Source organism: Schistocerca serialis, chromosome 1, assembly GCF_023864345.2.
Source record: "Schistocerca serialis cubense isolate TAMUIC-IGC-003099 chromosome 1, iqSchSeri2.2, whole genome shotgun sequence".
In the NCBI taxonomy this organism is placed as follows: domain Eukaryota; kingdom Metazoa; phylum Arthropoda; class Insecta; order Orthoptera; family Acrididae; genus Schistocerca; species Schistocerca serialis.
Window position 1 is genome coordinate 97858740 of NC_064638.1, and position 13432 is coordinate 97872171.

A 13432-nucleotide genomic window follows, 5' to 3' on the forward strand; every position below is an offset into this window, starting at 1 on the left:
GTTCATGTGCTTACATTCGTGAGCTTTGTACTAAACTTTAATTTATACCATCAGTCTGGTGCCGAAATTTTGAAACGTGTGACGATTAGGAAGGAATTACGCGATCTAGAGCTTTCTATATTTCAAAATTCACAACTTCATCTGACTAAACACCGAAACTCATTAACGATCTGTAACTGCATGGAATGCCATGTTGACAGTTATGTAACTATAGCTTAACTGCTATAAACAACTGTGAGAGAGAAAATGCTGTGCTATGAAAAACGTGCGGTTCCTGTTTTTTTGTTGCGGTCGGTCTAAGCTATGTTGGCAGGGCATTTACGTATTGTTTCACCATGTACATAATTATAAACAAAAACTGTATGGACAGCAACGTTCTGTTTCGTTTTTTCCTAGCAGTCACTTTTAATTGAAAACCTATGTATCAAGAAAGTTATTTTTATGGCTTATCGGCTTATGATTAGAATGCTGTTACGAAATCTGAATCGTCTGGCACTTTGTGATGGTACTCATTCACACGTAGAAATATGCGAACTAATGTCAGTCTGTCTACCGTCCTCAAAGATCTAGCTGCTGGAGTGGTCCTTCTAATATTCCATATACGAATTATCCTAACCGGTTTACCCATTCATTTTAAGCAACTTCATTTTTCAATCAAGGGTGCGTTTTTGGAATAACTATAAACTAGGCTCAATATTAGATATCCAAATGCTACACGATCAGTGTGTTTTTCGCATGGTCAGTTGTATGTTGCCCTTTCATCAACCGGTAGTTCAGAAAAAGAGTTCATACTCTTACCACACAGTAACAAATAAACGAAAAATACTACACATTCTATAGTTTAGTTTTTGTGTTAAAAACTAAGGAAACTTTTAAAAGAATCAAAATAAAAAATGAAAACAGTGGAGGCCTTTTAATTCACATTCTTCATCATTTACTGTAATTTGGCTTTCCATACCTCTACAGTTAGCGATGTGGCAACGAGGAAGCGAAAATCTGATCCTTGGTACAATTCGCAGGGATATCCGAGATTAAGACATATATTAAATTCCCATACAATTTAGCAACTAAGTATATGTCCTTGCATCCTAAGGGAAGTTAAGCAAGAATCTTTGCATACCATCGCTTTTTAAGGTTCCATACTCACTCCGTAAAACAGGAATCCTCATAGGATCACTTTGTCAATAAAGCAATTAAGTCATTTTTCTGAGACAGGGAGTCTAAAAGGTTCAAAAGGCTCTGAGCACTATGGGACTTAACATCTGAGGTCATCAGTTCCCTAGAACTTTGAACTACTTAAACAACTAACCTAAGGTCATCACACACATCCATGTCCGTGGCAGGATTCGAACCCACAACCGTAGCGGTCGCGCTGTTCCAGAGTGAAGCGCCTAGAACCACTCGACCACAACGGCCGGCTCAGGAAGCGTAATATAAACGAATCCTATCGAAAAAAGTAAAGCAGTTTCATTAGGTTTTTAATACACGAGGCGAAATCAGTAAATCCTTATTTTCTAGCCAAGTAAATTTAATGTTAGTTTGTACTTCTAAAGATAAGATAGTGGTGCTTAATTCTGTCACTGACGAAAACTACCGACAGGCGATGTAAAATATTTTACAACGACATCTACTGGTTCTTGGGTGTACTACGAAAATAACAGTTCCATCTATTGTTCTTTGATGTACTACGCCGTCACTAGAAATCGAAACACTAAGCTTATCAGGCTCTTAAAATTTTAAATTACGGTATCTTTATTTGCTTTATCCGATTTTGATAGAATGAAACCTATATGTTGCCCCAAGCTACTCCTAAGTTAATTGTGAAAAATCTCACGGAAAATAGTGTAGTAGTTTTCGAGATTACGTATTAAAACATAAAAACAAACCGAGGTGATGGTTTAAGATAAAACCTGTCATATTTTTTTTCTGTGATACAGTTTTGATGAAATAAGGACTACACGTTGCCGCAAGCTATTCTCAAGTTACCCGTGAAAACCTAATGAAAACTCCTTAATAGTTTTGGAGGATAGCTTATTCAAACAGACAGGTACGATGGTTTTTGCAGTGTTTTATTAGGATAGATATACACTGACGGCAAAAAAGATCGCATCACCGAAAAATAATTAGTATAAGGTAATGAAATTTCGGGAAAACGTTCGTCTAGGTAAAATATTCAAAGGGTCACACGTTAATGTTAGTGCGAGATAATCAATTGCAAATGTGAAAGACGGTTACATTAATAACCGGTGTAAGCGCCAGAATGTTGAATGCAAGCAAGCAAACGTGAACGCTTTGTGTTGTACAGGTGGCGGATGTCAGTTTGTGCGATGAACTTCCGGCCTGTTGCACGTAATCGGTCAGTGCAGCGAAGGTTAATGCTGGCCGTGGATGACGTTGGACTGGTCTTCCGTAGTGCCACGCGGGGTAGCCGCATGGTCTCAGGCGCCTCGCCACGGTTCGCGCGGCTCCCCTCGTCGGAGGTTCGAGTTCTCTCTCGGGCATGGGTGTGTGTGTTTTTCTTAGCATAGGTTAGTTTACATAGTGTGTAAGTCTAGGGACCGATGACCTCTGCAGTTTGGTCCCTTAAGAACTCACACACATTTGAACATTTTGTTACATCTCTGGCACTGAGACAGAACCAGAGTTCATTGAGAAACACAACAGACATCCAGTGAGCTCTCACTTGACACCACTGGAATAACAAATAGTGGTGGTTTAGGGTCAGTGGAATGCACACTACAGAGCGTCTGGCTCGGAGCTGTGCTTGAAGTAATCGACTTGGAGCAGTTCGTTGTGTCACTGTGGTGGCAACTGCTTCTGCAGATGCAGTATGATGCGCCAGATACATTCGCCGAACACAATTTTCTTATCTCAAGTGGCTGTCAGGACCCTGGTCTTCTTGCGATCATACCTTTTCTGATCACTGCCGCCACCAACCATGTACAGTGGTTACATTCCTGCCATGTCTTTCTCTAGTATCACAGATGGAACATTCAGCTTCTCATAGCCCTATCACATGACAATATTCAAACACACTAAGGTGTTGATAATAGCGAGTTTGTGTCTTTAAAGGCTTTCTTGACCAACATGAACTCCACCTTCTGTGCTTTCTGACAATTTTCTACACTGGTTTCGTTGTCTATACCAAAATTGTCTTTATAGCCAGTGATTCATTTGAGCAGAGATGAAAATTAGGGGGAGCCAAGTCCGAGCTGTATGCCACAGTGTGCCCAAAATGCAACGGCTGCTCGATACGCAGTCACCTGCAGAAGAGTGGGAAGAGCGGCAGTGGTGGGGGTCGCGCAGAGCGCTGTACGGGAAATACCAGGCGCTGGAAGGAAAGTACCGTTCTAAACTGAAGCCTACACTCACTTCTTGGTAAATATTAAGTGGATCCTCTCCATGACCAAATTTTCACGGTGACCATTCAAAAAGATCTGTTATCTCATCTTTAGCTTCTCTCTAAAAAGAACTCCGCCGAAAATACGGCGATTTATTTTCACCTTGTTTGTAACCATTTGTAACGTTCAGAGAAGAGTAACGAGCAGGGAATTTTGAGTAAAGCCGAACACATTTCTCTTGCTGCCACGTTAAAATTTGCTTCTTTTGCCGAAACACAGCAGACTTCACAGTCTCACCTCATTAACATGTTGTGCAGATGCTGTTGCGAGAGAATTCTGAAACTGTGGTTTATTGAGGAACTGAGAAAAAGTAAGGTCAGCATCTTATAAAGAAGCACATCCTCGGTACAAAATAAACATGTAATTACTTCACTTATTTTTCTCCAAAACCCCTAGCATTTCTCATTTCACCAGCTGTTACTGACTCTTAAAAATTACATTCTTTCATCGTAAAAGTCTGTTGTTAGTGGAATAACACGGTATATAATGCAGTTTTTCACAATAACCACGTGGCAAAATACTCTCCGCTTTGTGTGCTATCATTTGCCAAAATCTCGTTTCGATATTTCAAACCGTTTATGAAATACGAGAAATGTTGTGGATATCTCACTCTGGCTTTATCGCTGGCGCGGTGCGATCGCCACTTCAATTTTCTCGAGACAGATAGACCTCCAACCAAGAAAATTTCAATATATTAGCCAAATTTCTTACGCAGCAGGGCATGTATGACAGTTATGTTGTGTGGGGTTGCATGAAACCAGGGGAAATCTCTCGCCAGGCACCCCGACTTGACGAAAAAGGCAAGAGGCACTATTTTCTAGGCATCTTTATGCATTAACTGGACACTCAGAACTGAAAAAGGAATGTGACACTATCTATGGGCATACTACAGACACTGCCCAGCACATCTGTGAAAAGTTTCATGGGATTCTCACTGGTTCCAATTGCGCGACCGATTGTTCCTTACTTTTCGAATAGCCCTCGTGTATTCAATGTATAGATTTCACAGAACAATATTAATACACTGACAAGTGACATGAAGGTCTCGTTGAGCTAATGGCATCCTGTGTAGTTCAATGCTTCAAGAAACCTCGCTAAAGAACAAACGTAGCTATTCAGATTGCAGCTATCATTTTCAGCGTGAACCCTTGGAATACAGATTTAAGGGGCCTCGTACCGAAGTTTGTCACCAGTTTCCTCATAAAAGGACACCTGTCAAGGTTCTGAAAATGAGTGTGGCGGGTATTGTCTTCATTACAAATATCACACTAAGCTCGTGGAATTCACCTCAACCACGGAGGGAACGGAACCAGTGCTCAGATGATTGTAACCAGTGAAAGATGTCGCAAATCTGTTTTTATACTGTGTGATTAGTTTTATGATGTATATACGCTACATTCAGGTTTAGGAGTTTTTCTGACAACTATTGATTCTTACACCTCTCACGACGATTTTTGACATGAAAAATGCCAAGTTGCCTTACAATTCGTGATGTGCACTAACCGGCAACTTTCCATACTGCTGGCTGAGTAATCAGTTCACAGGCTGTAAAAAGGCATGTGCATACTAAATCCTGTAGACCGTGCCTAGTAAATCACTGTAATTTTCAAACCGACTGTCATCTTAGTGTCAGCTTCACCTTTTTCACTTAAGAAACAGATTATTGAGATGTGTTGTTACGCGATTCATGTATTGTCAGGAGTTGTGTATGCAGTACTTGGTTCTCGATGCTGTCACAGCTGTTTGGGGACACGGTGTTCACCTATGCTGCAGTCAGGGCGGCCAAAATCCACAGTAATAAGTCTTCCCAGCCAGTGTACTTCTACAACTTCGACAGACCGCGAGAACTTGTTCCTCAAGGACCTCTCATGGGTGAGGCTGCCAGATCCAACGAGAAATTCAAAGGTACTGTATTTCATATATTTACTTTGCAATGACTTTTGACACTATGAGTAAGTCAGCATGTATGCTACCAACTACAGGAATAGACAGATGAAGATATATACATGGGTACAGATATGTAGATAGAGAGACGGAGATACATAGACAGAAGATATATGACGGAAAACAGATAGTGTTACAGCTGTGGACGGATAATGATAGAAAATGTCAGATATACAGGGCTATTACAAATGATTGAAGCGATTTCATAAATTCACTGTAGCTCCATTCGTTGACATATGGTCACGACACACTACAGATACGTAGAAAAACTCATAAAGTTTTGTTCGGCTGAAGCCGCACTTCAGGTTTCTGCTGCCAGAGCGCTCGAGAGCGCAGTGAGACAAAATGGTGACAGGAGCCGAGAAAGCGTATGTCGTGCTTTAAATGCACTCACATCAGTCAGTCATAACAGTGCAACGACACTTCAGGACGAAGTTCGACAAAGATCCACCAACTGCTAACTCCATTCAGCGATGGTATGCGCAGTTTAAAGCTTCTGGATGCCTCTGTAAGGGGAAATCAACGGGTCGGCCTGCAGTGAGCGAAGAAACGGTTGAACGCGTGTGGGCAAGTTTCACGCATAGTGATGTGAAAGATTCAGTGTTTAAACCCCCTCTACCAAGAAACGTGCCAGAACTGCGAGCTCGCATCAACGATGCTTTCGAACTCATTGATGGGGACATGCTGCGCCGAGTGTGGGAGGAACTTGATTATCGGCTTGATGTCTGCCGAATCACTAAAGGGGCACATATCGAACATTTGTGAATGCCTAAAAAAACTTTTTGAGTTTTTGTATGTGTGTGCAAAGCATTGTGAAAATATTTCAAATAATAAAGTTATTGTAGAGCTGTGAAATCGCTTCAATCATTTGTAATAACCTTGTATAAATGACCGTATACAGATATATACGAGGGTTGGAACCTAAATAGTGGCAACTATTTATTCACAACCGATACAAAAGAGTTACATGTTTGCGCCTGTTACTGTTCTTCAAAGTAGTCACCAGCGTTATGTAGAGCCCGTTGGCAGCGATGTGAAAGGCGTAGTATACCGTTAGCAAGGCCTGTTCTGTTGATGGTGCGAATGGAGCGGTCTACTGCCTGTAGAATCTCTGGAACATTTCTGAAGCGAATTCCACGAAGTGGTTCCTTCATCTTTGGAGTCAAATCAGAGTCACAAGGACTTAAGTCTGAGGAGTATGGTGGATGGTACAGTACTTCCCCATCCCATCGACCGAACAAAGCAGCCACAGCTTGCGCTGTATTCGCCCGAGCATTGTCGTGCAAAATGATGGGTGGGGTGCAGAGAAACTGTCGCCGCTTCTTTCGCAAAGCTGGCCCCAAGTGATGCTCCAAAAACGAACAATAATACTGTGCATTGACGGTCTGCAGTGGAGGAATGTAGTGCTTTAGGATAACACCATCACAGTCCTACACGAGAATTACCATAACTTTCACCATACTGGGGCTCCGACGCGCTTTCGACTTTCGCGGCGACCCATAAAGACGCCATTCGTTTTATTTGCGTTTCAGTTTTGGCTCGTACGATGTGGCCCATGTCGCATCCAGCGTTACGATACAGCGTAAGAAAGCCTCTCCTTCGTGCTCCAAGTGCGTCTGAGCAGCGTCGTAATGCATCCATTTCTACATTTCCGTCAAGCCCATCGTGATGCAATTTTTCACATGCCCAGGCATTCCTTCGATTGTGCGCACGTTGGTGATGTGGGATGGGCGAGTCCATTTGCTCGGAAGTAAGGAAGGTATGTCAACTATTGTGCTATCAGCGACAATAGTAGATTCCATTGCATAGTGTCTCTAAAGCAGTGTTGCCACTATTTAAGTTCCAACCTGCATAGACAGGAATTTAAAGATATAGTTAAGTCGCACAGAGGTGGGGCTAGCCACACAAAGGTGGGGTCAGTTGCGGTGAGGTGGCGCCAGTCGCACAGAGGTGGCGCCCCTTGCACAGAGGTGGAGCCAGTCGCACAGAGGTGGGGCCAGTCGCACAGAGGTGGGGCTAGTCGTGCAATCACACAGTGGTGGATTATAGACACAGAGGTAGACTTGTAAGTAGAGAAGAGAGGAATGTAGAGATGCAGAAAAAAATGCAATAAAGTGACAGATGGATACAGAGGAAAGTAATGATACAAGGAAAGATGGAAATGTAGTGAAACATAAAGATATAGAGAAAGAAAGATGTATAGAGAAAGACTTATAGTGAAAGATATGTACAGAAACAATGTAGTAGCATACATACAGAGGTGATTGATGAAGAGGTATGAATACAGGTAGAGAAACAGGTAGAAATATATAAATGTAGATAAAAACGGATAGACACAACGACTGAGCAACATGTACGTATCTTTATTTTAGACTATAATTTAGTATAATGAATTTGTTTACCGGCTGCTTAAAAAACTCTATGCGATTCACTGTCTGAATAGGTAAGTGCCAGATTAATTACTTCATCGTTTATGATCTGGTGGAAATTCCGAGTCTCGATTCAAGGAAAGGAATATATAACACACTACGTTGTTTGCACCCTGACTATACTGCGGTGTTTCATTTATTGTGCTTGATTCCGAGTGTTTCCTGTGATAATCCTGTCTTCATATTTTCTCCCACTTTTGATAAGTCTGCATGTGGTAATAACTGTTTATAAGCGTAAAATATTAAAGATCTCTCGAAAATTTTCAATTCTGTACTTGAAAGTTTCGTCAGGACTACAGCTCCATATTTTGCATGATGGGCTCTAGCAAGAGAGTTTAAACAGAAGGAAATTTTGGAGTTGTTCAGAATTATTTTCCATCTTATATTGATACACAAAATGATGAAAATAGATTATGAAATTGATCACCTTCTTGAAGAATTCGGATTCAACTATTCTCAGGCCAAATAAACTAAAAGTCACACAAGAGCATATTCCAGTCATGAAGAATATACTTCCACTTATTCTACAAAAACTTCAGAAATTAAATTAGAAGATAGCAGTGACAGCAAGAAAAATTTACAAATGTTTTCAGGGAAAACGAGCTAAGAAAGGTTTTTCACTTTCAAATGAATTTCAAACCCAAAATGTTGGACCTCGTGGCCTGATTTGATTTCCAACCCCACTTATTTGCGTATTGATTCATCCTGACTAATGTCTTGAACTTCAGCTCACTCTTCATCACTACTATGTTGTGATCTGAGTTTATATCTGCTCCTGGGTACGCCTTACAATACAGTATCTCATTTCGGAATCTCTGTCTGACTATGACGTAATCTAATTGAAATCTTCCTGTGTCACCCTGCCTTTTCGAAGTAACCACCTCCTCTAGTGACTCCTAAACAAAGTATTCAATATTACTAGCTGAAGTTTATTACAGAACTCAATTAATCTTTCTTCTCTCTTATTCCTTGTCCCAAGTCCATATTCTCCTCTAAACTTTTCTTCCACTCCTTCCCTTACAACTGCATTCCAGTCCCTCATGACTATTAGATATTCATCTCCCTTTACATACTGTATTACCTTTTAAATATCCTCATCCACTTTCTCTATCTCTTCATCTTCAGCTTGCGAAGTCGGCATGTAGACCTGAACTATCGTTCTCGATATTGATTTGCTGTTGATTCTGATAAGAATAACCCTTTCAGTGAACTATTCGTAGTAACACATTATCTACCCTACCTTCCTATTCATAACGAACCCTACTCTCGTTTTGCCATTTTCTGCTGCTGTTGATATTACCCTATACACATCTGACGAGAAATCCTTGTCTGCTTTCCACGTCACTTCACTGACCTCTTCTATACCTAGATTGAGCCTTTGCATTTCCATTTTCAGATTTTCTAGTTTCCCTACCACGCTCGAGCCTCTGACATTCCAAGTACATTGCAGAACATATAACGTAGTTCATCAGTAATTACATATTTTTCATTCTTTTATACAAGAGCGTTATCGATCATATACCTGCTCCACCAGCCCCATCCATTTCTTCCGGTCTGATGCAGTTGGCTGCCCTTATACGGCTGTTCTCCGCAAGGCAACTTATGGTGTCTGGCGGAGGGCACTTTGTGTGGCAGTGTGTCTTCCCTCCCTTCTTGTTCCACTCACTGATGGCGGCGGAGAGAGCCATTGCTGACCTCGTAATGTCCCTAATTGTATCTTCATGGTCTTTTTGCGAAACGTGCGTACGAGGGAGCCACATTGTGGCTGACTCTTCCAGGAACATACGCTCTCAGAATTGTAGTGGGAGACTACACTGTGGTCCACGACGCCTCTCTTGTAGCGTCTGCCACTGGATTTAGCTGAACACCGTGGTGACGCTTTTACTCTTACAAAGCGCAGCTGTGACGAAACGTGCTGCTCTTCATTGAATCTTTTCTATCAGACATGCCTGGTAAGGGTCCCCGACGGGCGAACAGTATTCAGCTAATGGTCGAAGGACGGTTTTCTTAGATGCTACTCCTTTGCGGGTGGGCTACGCTTCCCGAGAACTCTTCCAGTAAATCTCACCCTCGAATCTGCCTTCTTCTTCTTCTCCTTCTTCTTTCAACAAATCTTTCCTCAGACAGGCGTCAACGAGAAATCCTCCACACTTCTCTGTCCTGGGCATCCTCCTTCATTTGCTTAGAGTTTTTTCCTGTCTTCACATCTATTACCATTCCAAACCACTTTCTTCCTCTCCTCTTTTTACTGCTACTTTTGCCTCCATGATTCCACGCGGCAGACAATTCGTGCGCAATATGCATCCCATATACGATGTTGTCCTCTTCTGTATCATCCTCACAAAGTTCGTCTCCTCTCCTACCCTGCTTTGTAACTCATTTCTCATTCTGTCTGTTCATTTCATTTTCTCCATTCTTCTCTGTAATCGCATTTCAGAATTTTCTAAATAATTTTGTTCTGTCTGTCAGATTGAATACGTTTCAGAACGATAAGACACCACACTCCACACAAAAAAAAATTGGCGAACATGTATTATGGGGATGCCTCTGGTTGTTAGGAAACCTTTCACATCCCTAAAAGCTTTCATTCCCTTGGAGATTCTGTGTCCCTCATCCTTTATCAAGCTTCGGAAGTACTAGAATGACTGAACCCGATCGAAAACCTTTCCAAATAATGATGTATTAATCGTGTACTCTTCTTTTCCGATTCTCATCTCTTTGGTCTTGCCAATGCTCTGTTTCATTCGAAACTCTTTACCTAGACTTACAACGTTCCCCATCGTAACCTGCAGCTCTTCCTCCGTTTCTGCTAGCATAGTGATACCAGCAGGGCAGTTGATGGTTTTTATTCTTTTCCTTCCGCTACAAGTCCTTTTGATTTTTCCAAGGCTTCATTGATTAGCTCTTCGGCATATGTACTGAAAAGTGCTCGCGATATTCAGCAACCCTTTCTCACACCTTTTCCAGAACCCGTGTCTTCAGTTTATCTTCTACTCGAACTATCACTTTGTGTCCCGTATGGAGTTACTTTATCATCCTTCTATCTTTCCACTCTATCTCAATGTCTTTTAGAACCTTCAACACAGTCAGTGCTGTCAAATGCTTTTTCCCAGTGGAAAAAACAAACGTATCTTTCTCTATTCACTTCCAAAAACCTTCCTACGATTAGTTTGATGTCGTCGTTCCACTTTAAACCGTTCCGTAGACACGTATAAGGGACGTAACTAAGTCCAGTGACAGTTCTCCATACTTCTCATCACACAATAACTGATCTCTCCACACGTTTATGCTTCATACTTTACATTTGTTTATGCTGAGGCTTGACTAGGGATCCCCGTACCAAACAATAAATGACAGTATGACAGAGGCGTATGCCTTCATGGAGCCCTTATCTATCCACTCTAATTTTAGGGCGATTTACGAATGACAGTCTCATTTCGTTGCAGCAACCAGCCATGGGGCAGATTTGGCGTTCTTGTTCCGCATCGCCATGTATGGAGAACCGCCCGAGAAGGATTCCGAGGATGGAAAAATCGCCATGAAGATGACTCGCCTTTGGACCAACTTCGCCAAGACTGGGTGAGTTTGGGGATACACACTATCTGCGTTTACGTACCGTTCGATTCTGGTATGGGGCGCTAGTTAGTTTGTTACATATTCCACATATCATTTGAGGGAGTTTTTATCGCAATGATAAGGAAAGAGTCAGTTTACAAGATATTTGACAGCACTGACTGGTGTATGCTGTTGGGGGTTCTGAAAGATACTGGGAGATATTGGGAGGATAGAAGATTGATAAAGCAACTCTATATGGGACAAAGTGGTAGTTACAATTCGTCCATGGAATAGAGTGGTCCAGAAGAAAGGACTTTAGGTTAACTTTAAAATTTTCTTTGCTGTCTGTCGGGCTTTCTGTGTAATTAGGAAAAGCATTAAATTTTTTTGTTGATGCATATTCAACACCTTTCTGAGCCACCGACAGCGTTAATAATGAGTAATAGAGGACATTTTAACTAATTCTTGTCTGTTCCTTTGGTGCAAATTTTGCAGTTGATTTTAATCTAAGTTAGAGACTTGAAACTTTCAATATAGCTCAGAACTGGCTATGTAATTTTAACTCGCTTTCTTCGCTAGTGTATGGAGGAGGGTATTTTGTTTACAACTACCATTTTCCAGTGAGCTAAAAACGTAACTTTCAACATAACTCAGAACTGTGTGACGATGCAATATTAACCCGGTTTCGTTGCTGGGGTGTGGTGGAGTACTTTGTGCACCACTGCTATTTTTCCCTTTTCCTCTTCCATTTGCGAATGTCTCTGGGTGAGAACGGTTGCTGGTAAGTCCCAGTGTGAGCTAGACTCTTCCTAATATTTACCTTCGAGATCTTTCTGTGAAATAATCGTAGAAAAAAGAAATGTGTTGGTTGGCTCAGGTGAAGAGAAACTGAAATAATCCTGAAATTTACCACATGTCTTTGCGGGTCTGTGTTGTAATACAAAATATTCGAAGTCGATTGAAAAATTTAACAGACAAGGCTAAACAGCAGAGAATATTTTTTTAAATAGAAATCTTTTTAAAATGGTCTAAGAGATATAAAATACTTACTCTTAGCCCCACAGTAATCTGTACTTTTGAATTTTTAATAGCTTTGATAATACTTTAAAAATTTAAAACGAAAACCATGGCGTGCATGCTGTACGTAATTGATGGTTGAATAGTTCATCTCTTTACTATTATCTGTTGCATGAGCTCCACATTCTCCGTTTTAAATTGTACAAGTATTTTCATAGCTATTAAAAATAGCACAAGCACAAATTTTCGTTACTACTTTTTTTTTATGGAATTAGGAGTGTGTATGGGGTTAAGGGAAATTATTTTTTACTTTTTAGTCCGTTTTAAACACGAGCTAAAAATTTAATTCAAATATTTATTTTCTTCTAGAGTTGCAGATATAGGTCTCACTAGTCATCTCTGATTGTGATGTATTATTTATAACGAATTTCACTAACACACACACACACACACACACACACACACACCCACACACACACACACACACACACACACAAACACACACATATATATATATATATATATATATATATATATATATATATATATATATATTCCTAAGAGTCGCAGGTGTATTTTCTATGATGTTTCGGCAGGTATTTGCAATTCTGTTTTTCCAATGTGTAGCGGGAGTCAGCCCAAGCAAATACTGGTCATCACGTCTTTGGTGCGACGGCCAGTGTCGTCGGAAAGCCCCGGTTTGTTTCCAGTTGCAAACAAAATGATTTTTAAAGCGGAATATTACGTGCCCATCCGATAGAGCGGTCCCAGATTAGTCTAGTGTGCTGTTCGATGGTATGAATTAACATTGACGTTACAACACGGTGAATAACCAACACTGCAGCAGCGATAGAACTGCTCTGACTCGCGCTGACAGCTACCGCCATGCAGCAGCGCTATTCCGTCGTTGCTGGAGTACTGGTTATTCTTTGTGTTCTACTGACCATGTTAATTCATACCGACAACACGATTGTCACACTAGACTAAAGTGGGGCCACTCTATCGAACTGAAACATGATAGTCCGTTTTGAAAATCATTTTGATTGTAATGGGAAACAAACGCCCTCTTAACGTCTGCACTGGGCG

The 13432-nt window shown here is 41.1% G+C and overlaps 1 protein-coding gene across 1 annotated transcript in view; it reads left to right on the forward strand.

Moving 5' to 3' along the window:
* LOC126457050 (esterase FE4-like) overlaps positions 1-13432 on the forward strand; it is a 92458-nt gene that overhangs the window by 61810 nt on the left and 17216 nt on the right. Inside the window, exons 8-9 of the mRNA XM_050093044.1 lie at positions 5141-5306; positions 11221-11353. Coding sequence (XP_049949001.1) covers positions 5141-5306; positions 11221-11353 — 299 coding nt within the window. The remainder of the gene's footprint in view (positions 1-5140; positions 5307-11220; positions 11354-13432) is intronic.